At 42.3% G+C, this 19,884-nt stretch overlaps 2 protein-coding genes across 3 annotated transcripts; both read right to left on the bottom strand.

The window, feature by feature from the left end:
* Nucleotides 1-7,025: 7,025 nt before the first annotated feature.
* On the bottom strand, nucleotides 7,026-9,609 carry LOC114786774 (small integral membrane protein 26-like). Of its 2 annotated transcripts, none has more exons than XM_028974223.1 (2): nucleotides 9,158-9,609; nucleotides 7,026-7,346 (listed from the first exon to the last, which is right to left on the bottom strand). In XM_028974223.1, exons 1-2 carry the CDS (start codon nucleotides 9,592-9,594, stop codon nucleotides 7,289-7,291), a joined length of 495 nt encoding a protein of 164 aa, XP_028830056.1. In that variant the 5' UTR covers nucleotides 9,595-9,609; the 3' UTR covers nucleotides 7,026-7,288. The 2 variants fall into 2 exon arrangements, with proteins under 2 accessions (XP_028830056.1, XP_028830057.1); XM_028974224.1 differs by having other exon boundaries at nucleotides 9,333-9,609.
* A 96-nt stretch (nucleotides 9,610-9,705) lies between these two features.
* sec23b (SEC23 homolog B, coat complex II component) lies at nucleotides 9,706-18,953 on the bottom strand. Its single transcript, XM_028971951.1, has 19 exons — nucleotides 18,755-18,953; nucleotides 17,345-17,570; nucleotides 16,969-17,026; nucleotides 16,784-16,870; nucleotides 15,857-16,093; nucleotides 15,692-15,774; nucleotides 15,364-15,508; nucleotides 14,726-14,884; nucleotides 14,491-14,606; nucleotides 14,137-14,257; nucleotides 13,928-14,008; nucleotides 13,748-13,837; nucleotides 13,533-13,639; nucleotides 13,028-13,181; nucleotides 12,372-12,449; nucleotides 12,128-12,289; nucleotides 10,903-10,989; nucleotides 10,571-10,792; nucleotides 9,706-10,484 (listed from the first exon to the last, which is right to left on the bottom strand). The coding sequence occupies exons 2-19, from the start codon at nucleotides 17,563-17,565 to the stop codon at nucleotides 10,395-10,397; spliced, it is 2,298 nt and encodes a 765-aa protein (XP_028827784.1). The 5' UTR covers nucleotides 17,566-17,570; nucleotides 18,755-18,953; the 3' UTR covers nucleotides 9,706-10,394.
* Between the last annotated feature and the right edge of the window lie 931 nt (nucleotides 18,954-19,884).

The following is a 19,884-nucleotide window of genomic DNA, read 5'->3' as shown; positions in this document are numbered from 1 at the left end:
ACATTTAAGGACGGCAACATTTACAGAGAGAACAGTTTTTTTCTCAGTGGATGATTTACGACTGTCTTTAAGTTTATATGTGGATGATTTTGAAGTTTGCAATCCCCTTGGCACATCTAGAAAAATACACAAACTCTGTGCAATTTATTGGATTTTAAACAAACAATCTAACTCCTGGATCACATTCAGCTTTGTCTAAGATTTACTTAGCAGTGCTTTGCAAAACTGATGATGTAAAGACATTTGGGTACCATAGAGTTCTGGAACCTCTCATTCAAGATTTGTGTACTCTTGAGGAACATGGAGTCTTTGTCTCTCAGTTGGGTAAATTTCTCAAAGGGGCTCTTCAATTTGTAGTGGCAGATAACCTTGGAGCGCATGGGATAGCAGGCTTTATTGAAAATTTTTCTGGAGAATATTTCTGTAGATTTTGCTTAGCAAAACGCTCAGATATTCAGACAAATGAGATCCGCTCTGGTTGTTTTGTACGAAGGTCAAAAGAAGGTCAGGAATCTCATGTGAAGCTGGCTAAGCAGACAAATGCTCCATCCTTTGGTGTTAAAAAAAGAGTGTGTGTTCACAAAGCATCTTAAACACTTCTGTGTTATCTCTGGTTATCCACCAGATATTCTGCATGATCTTTTGGAGGGAATCGTGCCAGTTGAGCTTGCACAGTGTCTTGCAGTTCTTGTATCTAAAAAAAATGTCACTGTTGAACATCTCAACAAAATCATAGTTAAATTCCCTTATACAGGTACAGATAAGACAAACAAGCCACATGTGATACCACACAACTTTTCCAAAAGAAACACCATTGGGGGCAATGGACATGAAAATTGGACACTGTTAAGGTTGCTTCCATTGATGCTTGGGCATTTGATTCCAGAGGACGAATTGGCATGGCATGTTCTTTTGGATTTGAAGGACATTGTAGAACTTTCTGTTGCAAGGTTTCATACAGATGATACAATTGCATATCTTCAATGCAAAATTACTGAGCATAGACAGAAGTACACAGAGCTTTTTCCAGGAATTGTTCTTCGACCGAAACATCATTTTGTTGAACACTACCCTGAGCTCATAAAGTTATGTGGTCCACTTGTAGGGCAGTGGACAATGCGTTTTGAAGCTAAGCACAGCTTCTTCAAGCAGGTCTCAAAGCATACAAAATGCTTCAAGAATGTGCCACTGTCATTAGCAGTGAAACACCAGCTAATGATTTCCTACTACACAAGGCCTTGTTCCCTACAGAAGCTTGACTATGAAGCCCATGATGTATCAACTGTTTCAGTTGATGTTTTGAATCTAGCAGCTGCTGAGAAAATTAAATTGAAGTATCCTAATACAACTGAAGTACACCTTACCAAATGTGTTAACAGTAAGGGTGTTGAATTTAGAAACTTTAGTGAGATCCTTCAAATCTGCATGGTCCAGGAAAGATTGTGCTTAATTGTGAAGAGGCTCTCATCATGGTACAGAGAGCACAACCGTGCCTTTGAAGTAAATCCAACAAGTGACATCTCCTTGGTTGAAGTTGATGATTTGCTAGATTCTTACCCTCTGGCAGCCTACTCTATTGAACGTGTGAGGATGGTTACTTTGAAACGATTTCTGACTGACAGGTTTGTGATTTATCATTCTTGCTTTTCACTATATGTATATTCTGTCCAAGCAATATTAATGGACAATTTCCCATTTTGTTAGGTTCAAATTTATTATCTTTTTGTGGTATTAGGTTTGTAATGTGGTATTAGGTTTGTAATGATATTCTTGCATAAACAATTTCAAAATCTATGTTTTCAGTTTTAAGTTTGTATCTCAATTGGCTTGATATCTGGTTGACACTAAAATGTTCTTGTCTTTGCAGATTAGGAAAGATTAATTCAGGATGGCATTCAAACTTCAGGTCATATGGGAAAATGAAAATTCACAGAAGCTCACGTTCAATGATGGCTTGCCAGCATCTGTAAATGAACTGTCAAAAAAGATAGAAGATGAATGTGATCTCCAAGGGCAGCAATTTAGTCTTCAGTACATGGACAAAGACTTCAATAAGTTCATGAATCTGAAATCTGTCTCTAGCCTCAGTGACAAAGACACTCTCAGGATTGTTTTTTTGACCTCAAATGCCAGTTCCGTGAGCGATGTTCCTGTGGTCAGTCCTGTTGCCCCTTGTCATTCTTCTGACTCCTTTGATGTTGACAATGAGAGCTCATGTACTACAATTTCGGACACTGACATTTTGTCATCTTCTGATTCCACATCAGCAAGGTCATCCTTATGGCCATCACCATTCGTTTTGCCTCGCTTCTCTTACGATGTGCAATTAAAACTGGATCAGGGCAACTCAGTATTCCAGTCCAGTGGCAAACTTTTGACTCCAGACATCAAACTTAAGTCAGGTATTTTAGATGCTTTTAGATCCGTCTGACTCAGAATTTAGTGATGTAGCTGAAGCACTGGTAGACAAACACCCATGCCTCAAAGAGCAAGGTTCTGAGAGCGGCTACAGTGGATGGAAGATGAGTTTAAAATTTAAGCTTGCCAACTACAGGAGAACATTGAGAGGACTGGGGTACCCTGAAGTGACTGTTAACGCCCTTAAGCGCAAACCAGAAGGAAAGCATAGCCCTGCCTATGGGATAAAAAAACTTAAAAAGGCAGAAGTGAACTACTGCCCAGTATTTCCTCAAGGTGAAACAACAGAAAGCCAGGAAAAGATGAGGGTGGAACTCCTTGCTGAATTGCAAAAAAAACAACAACAATGAAATTGTGAGGAAATTGATGGACATGACTTTTGCGTACAGAAGGCATGAAGTTGTCCATGATTCCCCTTTTGTTGCAGACTTCAAAAGCAGATGGCCTGCTCTTTTCCAAGTGCGTGAGGTAAGTCAGTGGATGTTTCCTTTTTTTAATGATATGAGAGCTGTCCAGTATATGTCTTTGCTGAATTGCATATGAAGAAGTCCTCTTTATCTTATGCCTTTAGATAAATGCTGAATTTCGTTGCATCACAACCCTACATTTAAAGTCCAAGTTCATGTCCCAACTGGATCGGTTCTCTGATGATCTGCTGAAAGTATTTAGCAAAAAGGATGGAATAATCAGAAAAAGGATTCAGGATGCAATGGTGCCAATCTCTCAGGTTGTATGTTTTAATTTTATTGATTTGTTTTAATTTTTAAAATTGTGTTTTAATGTAACTAACACTTTTAGTGGCAATAGTGCTTAAGGCATTAGAGATGTGTATTGGAGGGTGTTATGTCAGTTATATGAATATCAACAACATTAATAAAGCGAATGTGTCTGTATTCTCAGAATGACAACATTGAGACTAAGCGAGAATGCATTCTCATGGGGCTGTGCATCTATCTGAATGAAGATCCACAACATCTGGTGAAGGAGTATTTGGTGAGTAGTGTTCTCTCTCTCTTCTTAATAAAATGAAAAAGGTGGAAAAAAACATTTAGATTCTTCCCCAAAGGACTCAGAGGAGAGCACCGAGGCAGACATTAAGAAGACCACATTGGGCATATATGTCATAAAGCATGAATCTGCAGATGCGACAGAAGACCCAGAAGATGTAGGCATTGTGCTGGAAGGTGTGGAGGTACTTTCTGGATTGGGTAATGTAGCATTGGCTACGGCCATGCTAGTTGGCCTTATATACTCTTTGAATCTTACATATCCACAAGAGCTCCGTTACTCATTTGAGGTGCTGCAGAAAATCATTCTGGAGCTTGACTCTAAAAAACTCTCTAACAAAGCTCAATCCTTGAAGACCAAACTCTTCACCTAAGGAAAGAAATTAAGGATCCCTTTGTGTTCGTGTTGTATGGGATTTCTCACTCTTGAATTTCACTTTGCACATTCTTTTTCAAGAAGAGGATGTTTTATTTTTAATTTTTATTGTATTTTTTCATTTTTGTTTTATTGAAAACATTTTCAGTTATGAAAAACTATTCTTGTGGGAAAAAAAATCCTTTCTGACGACCCATTTGAAGTTACTAAATACTCATTTAATAATAGTTATGCGTTTAAATTCTGGATAATGGAATTTATTTTGTGGATTGTTGTGCTTTTGTACTGCCACTAGATATTTTGCACTTTGAAGTGAAATTGTTTATTGTTATTTTTTGTTTGCTCTTTAATTTGAGCAGAGGTTACTGCTTATTATATTTTTTGTTTGATTTGATTTATTTAGTGGATGTTGTGCTTTTGTACTGGCACTACATATTTTGCACTGGATATTTTGCACTTGATAGTTTGCACTTTGAAGTGAAATTGTTGATTTCTTTTTTGCTCATTACTTTGAGCAGAGGTTACTGCCTATTATATATATTTTTTTATTTGATTATTTTGTGGATTGTTGTGCTTTTGTACTGGACCTATGATATTTTGCAGTTTGAAGTGAAATTGTTTTCCTTTTTTGCGCATTAGTTTGAGCAGAGGTTACTGCTTATTATATATTTTTTGTTTGAGTTAAATACAGATTTTTCCAAAATATTGACTTGTTCATATTTTATTTACAGCAGACTATAAATGTACACTATTGTTATTATGAAAGAGTTTTTAATTTACTGAAACTTCATTTAAAGTGTCTCATTTGTTATGTTATGTAGGTATAATTATATCTTGTAAGCAGGACAAAAATTTGTGTAGTTGACATTCTGACAAAATTGAATGCAGTTAATATGGCTATATTTTATTCATTAAACATGGCGAAATTAAATTTAGTTAATCTGACCAGAATTTCTCTATTAGGCATGGCAAAACTTTATCAAGTAGGAATGACCAAATTGTATTTTTTTGTTTTGATTAAATAAATGTATGTTCATATAACAAGATTACAACAAATAATTTCAAACTGGTTAGATTTTGTTAGAAAAACGCAATTCAATTGGATGGAAAAGTTTTCCATAATTTAGTTACGTTCATTCAACAACTTTTTTTTTTGAGTGTATGTTCTCTTTGTCTGCAGTACTCAGAGCACACGCACGACCAAAAATGCCATTATCCTAACAGAAAACTAGATAAAAGCTATAGAGCTGTATAATATAATTATGGTTTGGATGACAACCTACCAGTATCCTTCTGATGGGCATGTTATTGGTAGAATGAAGGGAGGGGGAGAAACAGCAGGAGCCTCAGTGGTCTCCTGAAGGGGGTGTCAGATTCCTTAAACTTACCCCAACTCCACATCATCTGGATTCACAGGACCAGGGGAGTTGTGACCAACCCCTAGACAGGAAACTGGATAAAGAGCAAAATCAGCATAAAAAAACTAACTAATCTAATCAAAAATTAAACGACAGACACATACCTGCATCAGATGAGGCATCTGGAGCAGATGAAGGAATCTTTTCGGAGACGTTTTCCCGCTTGGGGGTTTCACATTGACTAAAAAGAGAAAAAGAAGCATTAGCTACAATATGAAAAGCCAATAGGATAAGATGGCAGACAACACGAGGAGACCGGCTAATTAAAGCGTTTAGAAACTGTACCTTCCGAGAACTGCCAGGGTGTTCCTGTTCATGGACAAATTAGTCTCGGGCGACAGCACGTCCGTGGGTCCAGCGGGTGAGAAGGACAGAGTTTTGACCCACGGGGAGCCCGTGGACACCAAATCCGACAGCGAGAGCTGAGGGATTCCGCGTCTTCGGCCAGGCTGGACGTGACGGCTGTCCGGGCTGAAGTCCATTTCAATCTACCCGCTAAGCGCAGTGTCTCCGAAAATGGGATTCCGACTCAATCGGTGGCAAACTCGTGTATATTTGCAGACAGGATATCGATTTAGCTGCAGTCGCTATTGGCGACGAAAACATACACAAAGTAAGCACGCTAACGGTCCCGATCCTGTTTTTATTTCTAAACCAAGTCTCCCAGAAGCGGCAAATAGTCTGACCAATAGCAGACACTGTTATTATTTTGTCAGCCAATCACAACCGTGAGAAGAATGATGAGAAGGCGGTGTTAGGAGTGACAGACAGAATCGTCATCTAATCAGAAGCCTGGCTGGTGACAGCTGGTGGGAGCCATTGTCCAATCAAATCGTGACCTGGAGTTGAAGGGTGGGGGCAAAAATAATCCGCGTAAAAAAACTGCCATATTTTCCCGCGGAACGTTTCAAGCCGCGACTGGACCAGCACCGACGAAAGCCAGTCAGACTATAGAAGTGCGAGTTTTTGTTGCGGAAACGTACCGTTTAAACACGACACGCCGTCTTTTAAGATTCGCTATACGTTACCTTTAATTTCACAATGGCTAATTCATACATTTAGGTATATATATTCATTCATATGCATATACATATAGGCAAATGATTTCTAACTTTTCATTCATGATAAAAAAAAAATCGAGTAGTTTTATTTTTAATGACCTACATGAGTATCACCCTCCTCCTGGATAGGTCACACTTGTATGCCAGCATGTGTAAGGGCACTAAGCGATTGATCCACACTTAGAATTGTCAAAAATGCGTGTGCTATGAGTGTCTTGTGTTACGCTTTGTCATTTTTTTCAGCCCAGCCAGTTTGTAGGTTGTCAGTTTTTTCACGGTCCAGTTTCCTGGTTAAAAGGGTGGTAGTAGCCTAGTGGGTAACACACTCGCCTATGAACCACAAGACCCAGGTTCAAATACCACTTACTACCATTGTGTCCCTGAGCAAGACACTTAACCCTGAGTGTCTCCAGGCGGACTGTCCCTGTCACTACTGATTGTAAGTCGCTCTGGATAAGAGTGTCTGGTAAAAGCCATGAATGTAAATGTAATAATGTGATATTTATGAAAAGGTAAAGAATATTGAGCGACAGTATGCACAGTAATAATAATGAAAAAAAAAAAAAAACAGACTCTACATGCACACATATACACTTTCTGCATCCATACAGAATTATCTGTGGGCCGAGGTTTATTTGAACCTTTGAGAAAACAGGTTTATTACTAAGCCGTATACAAGGAATACTACGTGTACCAGAAAAAATAAGAATCACACAAAGAGAGAAAAAGGAATAAACAGAATAACCACAGGTTACAATGAGCTTTTATTTCAAATTGTTTCAAGGTGAACAATTCAGGCATCTTGGAACAAGACATTTGGAGAACAGCAGAAAGTTACAGAAAGTGCAGGGTAGGTAAAAATCTACTGTTCGCCACAGTCACTTCTCTCCTTTATTTCTTTGTTCCTCAGAGATGGGAACACTGAATGATTTGAAGAAATTTAAAATCCGATCAGAGTACGGCACAAAGTCTGGCCTGTACACGATAGTCGTTTTGCTATACTTGGTTTCATATATCTTTACATTTGGGTCCTGTTCTCTGTCCTCCACCTCTGGACGTACCGGTGCTGCAAAACAAAATGAAACGAGGCTTAAACGTGTCTTTTGTCTGTAGTTTCACCTATACAGACGTACAGGAGCGAAAAGGCATTTAGTCCCTCGGTAGGTAAAAAATGGCTTTGTGTTTAAAAAGGTCTAATGAGTGTCATCGTTGGTGTCATTTTTTTTTCTTCTATACCCGCTTCTGGTCATAACACACGAATCAAAGAGACCACAACAAACGGAAACTTGTGTCCGGACGTTGGATCATGGCCAAAAAAATGTGCTTTGGGTTCTGGTGATGCACACTTAACTTTTTCTGTCTGAGATTGCGTAATGAATTATTTCCTCAAACCTTTTCCATTATTCCCCATTTGATGAGTGAAGTGAAGTTATTGTCACATGTGATACACAGCATCACAGCACACGGTGCACACAGTGAAATGTGTCCTCTGAATTTAACCCATCATCCTGAGTGAGTGGGCAGCCATGACAGGGGCTTGGGGAGCAGTGTGTGGGGACGGTGCTTTGCTCAGTGGGACCTTGGCGGATCGGGATTCGAACCGGCAACCTTCTGATTATGGGGGCGCTTCCTTAACCACTTGGCCACCACTGCCCCATTTTCAGGCCCCACTTTGACGTCACATGCTGCCAAACTGAATTATGTGTCTGTCACTTCACATTGATGACTTAGAGTCAGTAGTTACAGGGACAGTCCCACTGGAGACACTCAGGGTTAATTGTGTTGCTCAGGGACACAACGGGAGTAAGTGGGATTTGAACCCGTGTTACCCACTCGGCTACTACCACCCACCCAAGCTGCAGCCAAAAAAAAAAAATTTTTTTTCCATGGAAACCTTCTGGCCAGTCAGTGACAAATGGCAACCAATTTACGGCCATGTGGTGTCATGAGCGAGAACGAACTATTGGCCGATGCTCTGCTTCTCAAGTGCCACACATGAGTGCAGCCTAAAGCCGCTGATTTAACAGAACATCATACTCCTCAGAATGGCGTACCCTGCACGGCACGATCATGATGGCATCTATGATTCCATCTAGGGGCAGTGGTGGCCTAGCGGTTAAGCAAGCAGCCCCGTAATCACAAGGTTGCCGGTTTGAATCCCCATCCGCCAAGGTACCACTGAGCAAAGTACCGCCCCCCACGCATTGCTACCCACTGCTCACCAAGGGTGAATGTTAAAAGCAGAGGACACATTTCTTTGTGTCACCGTGTGCTGTGCTGCAGTGTCTCACAATGACAATTACTTCACTTTCACACCGCCAATTTGCAAGGGTCTCCTGATACGATACGTATTACGATACATGGTGAGCCATGATACAGTACATATTGCGATACTAAAGGGCAGATGATATTTGCGATTAATAAGATTGAATTTTATTGTAGGTAAGCTTCTTTGGCTTGGCAAACTGGAGGCTTCCAGGCGCATCCAGTGTTATCGCGAGACCTCGTTGTTCTGTCAGCAAGAAGGCAGTAAAAACGCTCAACAGCACCACCCAGTGGACTACATTTCTATACAAACATAATGATATTTGATTTCCCTGAATTGATACAATAATCACCACGAAAAATATCGCTATATGATGCGGTATCGATAATACCCCAAACGCAGAATAAAGGTAAGAAATTGAAATCGCGAACGTTCTCAGTCGTCCAGGTCATGGTTCTCTCAAAACGTGAGAAAGCCCTCTGGAATGGAAGGGAGACACGTTGTCCAAGTCCAGTTGCCCGTGAAATCGTACATAATGTCGGCGTATACGCTGCGCCCCGATATCCACCGCTGCCCGCTAGGTGACGGGTTGAACGCAGGGGAGAACTTACTGTCGTGCGCACTCCGGTGCATCATAATGCAAAATGACACTTCCGCTCTCAATTGTCCACGACGAAGAGCCTCGGGGTCTACAGTGCAACCGGCGTGTTTTATAATACGCGCACTGCGCGGCATTGAAACGCGCCTCCTGACGCCGGTCCAGCCTCCTGCGCCGCAGCCCCTTACCTCGAGGCTCGCTCCTCCGCGCGTACCAATAATATCCGCAGGAGCCGAACATTGTCCAGGCGCCGATGGCGTAAAGCAAAGATACGCGCTTATTCCACTTCACGACGTCGCTCGGGGCCATGCTGCCGGAGTCGCGCCCTGTCCTGTGCGTAAACTCGCCACGGCCAAGGGCGCGGCCATTTGCCGGAGGCTCTGCGTCATTTCCGGTAGCGGCTCCAGCCAGTCGTCCGGCATGGCGGAGCAGTGACGTCACGCACGTCATTACGACAGAAAAAATATATAAAACCGGATACCAAATGCTGTCTGTTAGTCATCAGGTTTTATGTTAATTTAAACATTTACTGACTACAAAGAGGAATTAAGGACAAACAGATAAACTAGTTCCCTTTTTATAAATATTTACAAACTCAGTGTCAGTCACATCCATAATTAAAATACAACAGTTTAAAGGCGGACATGCGTTTTATGCATGGCCATGTACAGGAAAAGATCTGAACAGTCACAAGTGTATTAGCACCGTTAGTACAGCTTAGATGCCTATAGGAGGGGATTATTTTTTACTGGACCCAATCATATCCCTTCTCACCTATTAGAAGCACAGGAATGATGATTTTAATCTTAAAGGCTTATTACATTTGAAATAGAAAGGAAGGTGCATACATTTAAATTAAAATGAGTAAAATCATAATGACTGGCAAGGTAACTACTTGGAAGATTTACAGTTCTGGCCTTCAGTGAAGCACAAGTCTTAATGTATTTGAAAATACAACAATACACAAATCCATCTCAATTATTATTGTCAATATATGTGTCCCTAGAACACTGACGATACAAGGGTTTCTCTCTTTTTTAGACAAAGTAAATACATAGAACACAGACATCAAAATCATCATTTAAAGGAATGATAAATACTTTGTTAAAAAAAGCATGGCTCTCATAAGATGCTTCAAAGACAAAACCAGGGTGCAACGTTTTGCCAATCCCAGAGGAAATTGCTGAAATGGAGAATGTTCCCAAAGAGGATGGGTTCCTTGATGCTTACTCTCCCTTCAGGATACAACTTCAAGCAGAGCTGGAGACCGCCAGTTTCTTTAAGTGGTCCATAAATACTTGAAGACTCACATCATCTGTTAATATAGGGGCACCAGACTCCTGGAAGAGGCAACAATAAATAAGTCATTTCACAATGCACTGAATCAAGTCTGCACACGATTGGGGAGATTTGGAGAAATGCATACCTGGCCCCAGGCATAGAGGTTGTTGTGGGTCTGAGACGGGTTGACCTTGGAGAGCAGGAATCGGGCTTGTGACCCTCCATGCTCAGTGTCGATGTAGCGGGGCATGGGGAATCGCAACCTCAGGATCTCCAGGGCATCATCAAGAGGGGCCTGCAGCAGTTGCTTGAAGTTTTCGTACTCGGGCATATCCTGATACCCCGCTTTCCTCCACTGAGCAATGGTCTGGGAACACACGTATTCCAGAGTGTCACAAACATGATGCCTTGTGACTAAGGCAGTAAAAACGTGCCTGGAACAATACAGAAAGGAGTATAGTGAATCATTATAATCACCTCGCCATGGTAGATGACCAGCTGGAAGAAGGTGTCCATCAGCAGGATGCGATCTGGCAGGATGCTGCTGCTGTCGAGAAGCACGGGCTGGGGGATGGATTTTATATATAGAATGTGAAAGAGAGAAAAGAAGAGACCATGAATAACTTCAAGGTTTGTGCTTGGCAGATCAATATTGGCAAGATACAAGCACACAATCCTAAACACACACAAAATTGCTGTAGCTGCTAAATTGTGCAAAATTGTGAAAAAGCTGCTCCTCCGATTTAAGGCGATCGCTACGCTTTTTGCTGTATGTGACATTTCAAAATAAAGCTTCCAAATGGAAAGACACGGAATGATTTTATATACATTAATATTAGGGGTGTCAGAAAATAGGAATACAGCAATATATCACAATATTGTATCGATACATGGACATAAAATATCGATATTTTTCTATACAAAAATATCTTGCTGGCTCAGTCCTCTACAAGCACCACACCAGCTTTGGATAACTGGCTTGGCACTTAAATATCTTCTTTTCAAAACATTTTATAGAAATGTTTTTGGTGCCCACTATTTCAGTGTAAAAAATGCAAAGACAGTTAGGATGTTTTGGCTGAATTATTAACGTGATGTGACCCACCCAGATCGTACACAGCATCTCGTATATCAGCTCTGTTTCTGCATTTTCAGTAAACTGTAGAATATTGCAATATGTACAATATATCGTGACCATTGAGTCGTATCGTGAGATCCTTGCCGATACACACCCCTAATTAATAGTGCTTCTTAGCTTGGGGCCAAACTACATAATAGGGTTAGACTCAAGGTTATAGTTTAGGGGGTTTATTTTGAAATGTCACATACAGTCAAAAGCCCTGAAGTGTGGCTGTATTATTTTGCATTTTCACAATTTATCGGCTGCATCGACTTTTATTTATATGGAGTGTTTTGTTGTTAGTTGCGCTTTTTGTCCGACCTGGCAGTTTTGCCAGTTTCCCTGTCTGAGCCTAATGTTTAAAATTTTAATTCATTTTATTAATTTTTTGGGGTTGTCTTTTTTAAGAAAGAGTCCAATTCATTTTTAGTTTTTGGTTGTCCCAGTGTTAAATGTACTTTACAAATTAAAGTTTATTGATCGTTGAAAGGGTGTACCTACATTAATAAGCCATTATAATTACATCAGTCGAAAATGGTCTCACAGCATCAATATTATCATTTACAGTCACACAACACTGACCTCAGGGGGTCCATAGAAGGAATAGGAGTAAAGGATTGGCTGGATCATGATGAGGGACTGAGTCAAGTCCTGCCTCACGAAATGATGTCTGTAGTAGGACGACTCGTCTGGGCTGTTGTTGAACACCTGCAGGAACGGCGACCTCCTCAAGTGGAACATGAACTACAGAATAACCGGGAAAGTGACAATTTCGCACAAAATTCATAAGAGAAACAATAAAGTTCTCAGTTGACAGAAGCCTCACCTGGGGGTACAAGGACAGAGACTCTGACAGTCGGAAGGAGTTGGGGTCGTCTTTGTTGAACTGCCCAAACTTCTGACACTGCAGTCAAAAACAACATCGCACATCATACACGGGACACGCTGGTTGTGTAAGGTGACCACAAAACCAATTTTAGCATCTAACATGTTACTTCTGGACAAAACCCCAGCATCAGATATATCAGCCCATCCAAGGACTTATCAAGGTCAGGCTGGGTGAATTTGCGAGTCTGTGTTTTAAGCAAGAGATTAACAAAAGGCTGCACCCTAAAACGATTTAACCGAACATGACGTCATGTGATTAACCTTGTTTTAGAACAAATGATAACTGTGGCTCCAACCTCGAAAATAAGTTTTAATGCGTCAACACTGTCGGGCTCCCAAAAAAAACAGAATGACCAGAGAGGGCAAGCAGATGAGGGCGGCAAAGCTTGTGATAAAAAGACTTAATTTACATAAAACAGCTATAAGGCAGTAACGAGACATTTTGTAATGTTCGCTTCAAGACGATGTGGCTTGTTTTGTAATGTTCGCTTCAAGAAACACGACAGGCTTGTTTCATATGGGAACATTTCTATTACAATTTCAGCTGGGCAGCAATCAAAAGAAAAGAAAAACTAAAATGAAAAACAAACTCACCAAGCGAATAAGCTGCCTGTCCAGCCAGCGCAGCACGTCTGGTCCCTCCTCCGACTCCGCTTTAAACACGCCCAGTCGGGCCATGAGCACGGCCGAAGCCTCCTGGTCAAAGGAGGACTCAATGTGCTGGATCTGAGACTGCGCGTCCGCCCAGCTGGGTGTGGCAGGAAAAAGAAAGATGAATTAATAACTAAATGACGCAAAAAACACCCACAGAAGGGGGTAACTCCACTGGCATCATCTCCTTTTTTGTCTGAAGGCAAGGTATTCCTAGACAAAAGCATTTACAGCTTGGTGAAGGACGTAGGTATTCTCTTAGGAATCTGGTGCCACAAGATCTACGTAGCACCGCCTGAATCACGCAGAACGTGACCTTCGAAGATCTTTGACATATATTAGGCAATAACAGCCCGAGGCTACAACTAAAAAGGAAAAAATGTCATTTAGTTATAAACCCATGTGTCAAAAAAAAAGAAAAGAAAAAGAACTAAAAGAAGCAACATACCTCCTTGCGACTGTGGTGACACGGATTCTCCTCTGCATGCTGGCATGCTGGTACTGGGTAACAAATTGGATGGCACCTCTGCCGCCCTGAGGTATTGGGGCATTGTGCTGAGGGAGGGAAAAATGAGCGTGCCAACAGACATGAAGGCCAGATCTTCCACGAACAGCCCATGGTCAAGAGTAAAAAAAATATTCGATTTTATATTACAAACGCACCTGATTCATAATTTCAAAATATAGCGCCAGCGTTGTGGATGGGGTGAGACTGCAGACTTTCCACTGGGTCGTACCTCCAATGCCCATCTCCTACACAGAAGAGAATAGAGGAGTTTAGACATTTAAAAAAAAGTCACAGACAAAATACAACTGCATAAGTAAACTGGCAAGTAAACTCACAATCTCGGAGACACAGGGCCCTTTGGTGTGAAGAGACACACACGGGCCAATAGTGCCGGACACTTTGAGCTCCCTTGACGTCTGTGGACGTGAAGAGAACAGGACTGCTTTCATTTTTAAGATTGCCACACTCATTCCTCCAAAAGAAATGATGTAGTTTGCTACTAAAATAACATCTTTAAGAAGAACAGTTCTATTGTTCGTTTTACCTTCACTTCCAATGTGCCGCCGAAGGCCATGCGGAACTCTCCGTTTTCTTTGCTGAACACTCTTTGGAAGGTCTGTTTGAACAGGGAGGTGTTGAAGGAATCTCCCATGACGATATGTCCTCTGTTAAAACGATAAGGTTTCACTCATCAACACTTTGTAAGAACATAGAGTTGTCTCAGACAAGTCTTTCAAAATCCCCAAAAGGAACGTGAAGCTTCTGAAATGACCTAAAGAAATGTTAACAGTGACAATTTCTAATCAAGGAATACCCCTGGAGTCTGTACACTAAACAGTGGCACTCCAGGCCTGAATTCATGTTCTATTTCATGGAGAACATCTAAATTAGTGCTCACCCAGTGAGGTTAGAGCAGCACTTCATCTCCAGCAAGCCGGTTTGGTCTAAAGCGCAGGCATAGATGTCAATGCTGTGTCCATTTTCAGCTGCACGGGTTGCCAAGCCTTCATAGTACTAAAGTGAGGACAATAATGAGCAATGCATCAGAATGTTGGAGTTGACAAGGAACGTTTACATTTTTTCACACAAATGGCTTTCCATACTGAAACACTCAAAGGTGAACTGTAACGAACCTTGGTGGCTTTCTTCAGATGGCGGGCGTTGTCCTTCTGAATGTCGTGCCAGGAACGGATGGGGGTTTTCAGCTCGTCCCCTACCACCATGCCAGGGCCTTGGGAAGGGGGTCCTCCAGTGAACAGCATTATCCGAGCTCCTGTGTTAGGGAATGTTCCCTGAAAAGAAATAGCATAAAACACAGAGAACAAATCTTAAACCACCATTGGGGACAGTTGTTGATTGTCTTCCACAAACCTACAATATTGACCACCATTTTCAAATTGTTTCTGAAGAACATGCATGAGAAACGTGGAACATGTCAGAACAGCAATGCGGAGTGCCAGTTAATTTGCATAAACTGTGACATTTTCCACAATTCGACCCTGAAGGCTGTGATCTGCTGATATGTCACCCCTTCTGATTTTGCCACACACTCTCAAAACTAATCGAAACTCATTCTCTGGACTGCACAAGCACTCCTACATTCAGAGTTAAAAAAAAAAAAAAAAAAAAAAGATTAATTCTTGTTATCGGTCCAGGCTGTACGCTGTATTGAAGAGTGATTACTGTGAGAACAAGCAGAAACGGACAAAACTACTTTCCAAGAACGGCTTGGAGAAAACGGGAGCAAACACCGGCTGGGACAGGAACCCACCTCCAGCAGACCCACGGCGATGGAGAGGGCGATGCCCGTGGAACGTAGAGGTCTCTTCCCCTGAGCCACAGGCCAGGGGTCCCTCTGCAGCTCCCCGAGAAGGTCAGTCAAGTTCGTGTCCACTTTATGCACGGGTTGAAGAAATCTGAGAGTTGAGGGAAGTGCTGTATAAATGTCATGCAGAAGGAGCATGACTTCATGTTCTGTAGAGCAATCTCAGTTCTCAAGGTCATCAGGAGACATCATCTCCATTATTCCGTCTGGTTCAGGATCTCATGTATTAACATAGTGTTTGTTCTTCAGTGCAGAGGGGGAGGTGAATTCATACCTGCAAAAAGACGTCTCCTCTTGAGGTGCAGGAGGTCTGCCCTGCTGTCCAGGTGTGGCCGGTTTGGTCAAACCAAGCATCTCCTAAAGGCAGAAGGTACAGGGAATTATATCTGTCTGCATAACGTACAACTGGACATGTTGCCATAAGGGTCTTCTCCCTAACCTGGATCTGCTTGGGGTTCAGCTCTTTAGTTCCACGGAACACGTAGCTCTTGGCGATGCCCTCGCAGCTGAGCTCATGCACCTGGACCATGCGGCCGAAGGTGATCAGCCCCACCAGAGCGTTGGGGGGCAGAAGTATGAGGGACATCTGCAGGGACTCCCTCAAGGCCTGGAGGTCCTCCTCCTCCAGGCAGGTGTCCACCACATACAGGAAGACCAATGGGGATGGTGGGCCACGCTATAAGCAGAGAAAGAATGGTATGAACTTGTGTCTCCCCATCACATCCTGCAGAACATACAGAGTGTTGTCTTAAAAGAACATGGAAGAACACAAATTCTGCTATATTACTGCTTTATTATTACTAATATGATTCAAAATGCCATCTAGAGCCAGCATGAAGCCACATCAGCATTTTCAACATTCTGAAACTACAGACATTAGCAGTACACTCACTGAAAAAAAAAAATCATTTGAATGTACTTGATTTGAATGTGTTCATTGGTCCCACATGATCAGAATATGGCCAATCGACAAAAATGTTTCTCTTTTTCCCAATTAAGCTAAAATGTTTAATTCATGCAAGATCGCAAAAAAAATAAATAATAATAATCACATAGTCAACATAATATTCAGTTCCTTAATACCAATTAATTGTGTACTTTTTTTTCAGAGCAGAAAATAGCACAAAGTGACCATGTCTACTGAGCATCAAGAGTCCTGTTTGTGAGTGTCAGGTGGGTCGGCTGCTAACTTCTCTGGATTAAGGGACCAAACTGTTTACAGTCTATACTTAGTCTTTTTCTGCCAAGTTGCCGTTGTCAATACGGCACGGGGGCTGGGACCAAGGTTCAAATCCAGACATCGTGTGGGCAGTATAGATTGACAAAGTGTAAAAGCACAAGGTACAGCAACGCGTACAATGTTTACCTGTACTATGTACTCTATTGTGGAGAACTGTGGCATGAGTTCAGCCGGTTGATTCACTTCGGAGATGCCGTGGTATGTGGGTGGGAACTGTGTTGAAAAGGGATGGTAAGAGCACAATTGTTATTACGGTGCATTCAATGATTCTACTCCAAGCAATTTGAATGATAATTTGACTGAAAACTTACTGGATTCCTCTGGAAGCAGAAGTTGCAGGCCCAAATTTTGGCCTTGAAGTCCACTTGACTACAAAGAAACGGCGAGAACAAACACCACACATTCAACCAAACCGATTCATCAATTGGCACTGACAAGGACACACGTTTCCACCATTACAATGACAATTGCCATACCTAAACAAAAGCGTTAAACGTCTAACAGGCAATGAAGTCACATCCTTACAACCGTGACGACATTAGCCTGACCAATGACAGGCTGATCAAAGCACAGACACTTTCTTTTTTGCATCAAACCAAATTAAAAGAGAGTTAATTCACACACAACACCGTTTACTTTGAAAAAACACAGTTCAGCAGCAACAGGGCCGGGGAGAACGGCACCTACCACATCGGGTTGAGCACAGCCCTGCAGTTGGCCCGACTGCACAGCACCGGCTCATACTGGACCGGAGGCAGCTCCGACCGCTCCTTCAGCGGGGTGAAGAGGCAGGACACGGGCACCACCAGCCTGGTGGCCTCCAGCCTGCTGGAGGGCCAGAGGTTCCAGCTGAAGCGCACGCCGTCACGCTCCTCGTTCTGCTGGATGAAGTCCTGGTAGGTTGCCATGGCAGCTTCCAGAGAGATAAAAAGGGAAATTATAAAAATTCTCAGTTGGCCCGGTGGCCCGCTTTAACCCAGTATCTTCGACACTGTGCCGCTTGTACGTCACAAAAACTGGTCTGACACGTCCCGGAGCGTGTGCGTAAGAGCCTCTGCTATTTATAAAGCAGAACGTACATGGGGCACGCCTACTGTAAAAATTTGCCCACTGCAAATATCAGGAATCGTCGCGTATTACGCTTTTATTCAACTCATCTATCGTGCTTCTTTTAAGACTGGCAAAACAAGAGAGAAGTTTCAAGAAGACATCGTGCCAAGCAGAAGCCAGCGTTGAAAATAAAACATTCTTTTGCAAGGTCTTAATAGGTTGGTTTCAGTAAAATTTATATTTACGCCACTTATCAGACGCAACTCACAAATCAGCGGTCCATGTCGACGACAGGGACGTTTCTGTTTTTAAAAAAATCCCATACAGTACAGTGGGTCCTGTAGCTGACACCCCCACAATTTGACACCCGGAGTTAAGTGTCCTGCTTGGGGACACAATGGCATCAAGTGGGGTTTGAACATGCGACTTCGTGGTCTTCTGGTTTGACCCTGCCTACGACCAGCAGTATACAGTACACAATCATAACTATTCCCATTACTGTGGGTTATAGATGGAAAAATATCGAGGTGGCAAGTATAGTATAATATAAAAGTAGATCTATTATGAGCGATGATTATTATGGTCCATGGACCGGACGGGTGGTAGTAGCCTAGTGGGTAACACACTCGCCTGTGAACCAGAAGACCCAGGTTCAAACCCCACTTACTACCATTGTGTCCCTGAGCAAGACACTTAACCCTAAGTTGCTCCAGGGAGACTGTCCCTGTAACTACTGATTGTAAGTCGCTCTGGATAAGGGCGTCTGATAAATGCTGTAAATGTAAATGTCCATTAAAAAAGAGCAGGATTTTGCAGAAGTGTGTCGTGCACATGAAGCGGCACGGAAACAGGAAGCGGCGCTGTTCTTTTCCGGCGCATCACTTCACGAATATAGACACCAGTGAACATACACACGTTTCTCCAGCGCGAAATAACCAAAAGGCGAATTTATATTCGAGGCCATTTAAAGCGAAACCTCCATGCGCACGTAATCCATCGAAATGGCCAGGGCCCAACGCGAATGGCCTGGTTCCACCGGAGACCTACCTCAGGGTCGCTGGTGTCGCGAAGCCAGTCCAGAACAAACACACCAACAAACAAATAAGCAGCTAATGCGACACTTCGCCGATTCACATCAGCACCGCGGCCCCAGCGGAGAAACTGACCAACGCGCAGGACGTCGCGGCCACCGGCAACTTTAATACTCCTCCCGTGCGCTTCCGGAACCTCGTACAATGACGTGTTACTCCACATTCGGCGCTACGCGATTGGCTCCTGGAGTCCCCTGCGTCATCGACAGGCCACGCCCACACGGCCATGCCAGCCACCTGGGGAGAAGACGCCTGTCTCCACGACATTTACATTATTTTACATTATTTTACATTATACGACAAACACGCCGTTACCAAAATACATTAACACGTATTTTATACATACATTATACCTGTGTTTTATTTTGTACAATTCCCCCCTACTACTCTACCCTCTTATATATTGTACATACATTATACTGTTAATTATACTGTCATTATACATTATGTATGCCATACACACACAAACACACACACACACACACACACACAAAGTTTGGACACACCTTCACATCCAATGTGTTTTCCTTATTTTCATGACCATTTACGTTGGTTTCTCACTGAAGGCATCAAACTATGAATGAACACATGTGGAGTTATGTACTTAACAAAAAAGGTGAAATAACTGAAAACATGTTTTATATTCTAGTTTCTTTGCTCTGATTACTGCTTTGCACACTCTTGGCATTCTCTCGATGAGCTTCAAGAGGTCGTCACCTGAAATGCTTTTCCAACAGTCTTGAAGGAGTTCCCAGAGGTGTTTAGCACTTGTTGGCCCCTTTGCCTTCACTCTGCGGTCCAGCTCACCCCAAACCATCTCGACTGGGTTCAGGTCCGGTGACTGTGGAGGTCAGGTCTCCACTTTTTGTTAAGTACATAACTCCACATGTGTTCATTCATAGTTTTGATGCCTTCAGTGAGAATCTACCAACGTAAATGGTCATGAAAATAAAGAAAACACATTGAACGACAAGGTGTGTCCTAACTTTTCGCCTGAATGGCATATATATATTTGCATTTACATTTGTGTGTGTGTGTGTGTGTGTAGTTAATATACTGCTTGACATCGACACTCGGTGACATTTG

Source organism: Denticeps clupeoides, chromosome 3, assembly GCF_900700375.1.
Source record: "Denticeps clupeoides chromosome 3, fDenClu1.1, whole genome shotgun sequence".
NCBI classification, from domain to species: domain Eukaryota; kingdom Metazoa; phylum Chordata; class Actinopteri; order Clupeiformes; family Denticipitidae; genus Denticeps; species Denticeps clupeoides.
Note: the sequence above shows the minus strand (reverse complement) of the source record. Positions and strands in the feature narration are given on the sequence as shown.

Bases quoted from the DNA above. Each gene is read 5' to 3' on its own strand.
- LOC114786774 (XM_028974223.1), bottom strand. From the start codon at position 9,594: ATGACGTGCGTGACGTCACTGCTCCGCCATGCCGGACGACTGGCTGGA. The intron at 7,347-9,157 runs GTAAGTTCTCCC...TTTGTTTTGCAG, and splicing joins GCACCGGAGTGCGCACGACA to CACCGGTACGTCCAGAGGTG.
- sec23b (XM_028971951.1), bottom strand. From the start codon at position 17,565: ATGGCAACCTACCAGGACTTCATCCAGCAGAACGAGGAGCGTGACGGC. The intron at 16,094-16,783 runs GTAAACATTGTA...CTCTGCTTATAG, and splicing joins CAATAGAGTACATAGTACAG to CGTGGCCCACCATCCCCATT. The intron at 10,793-10,902 runs GTGATTATAATG...GTGTGTTCCCAG, and splicing joins TGGTCATCTACCATGGCGAG to ACCATTGCTCAGTGGAGGAA.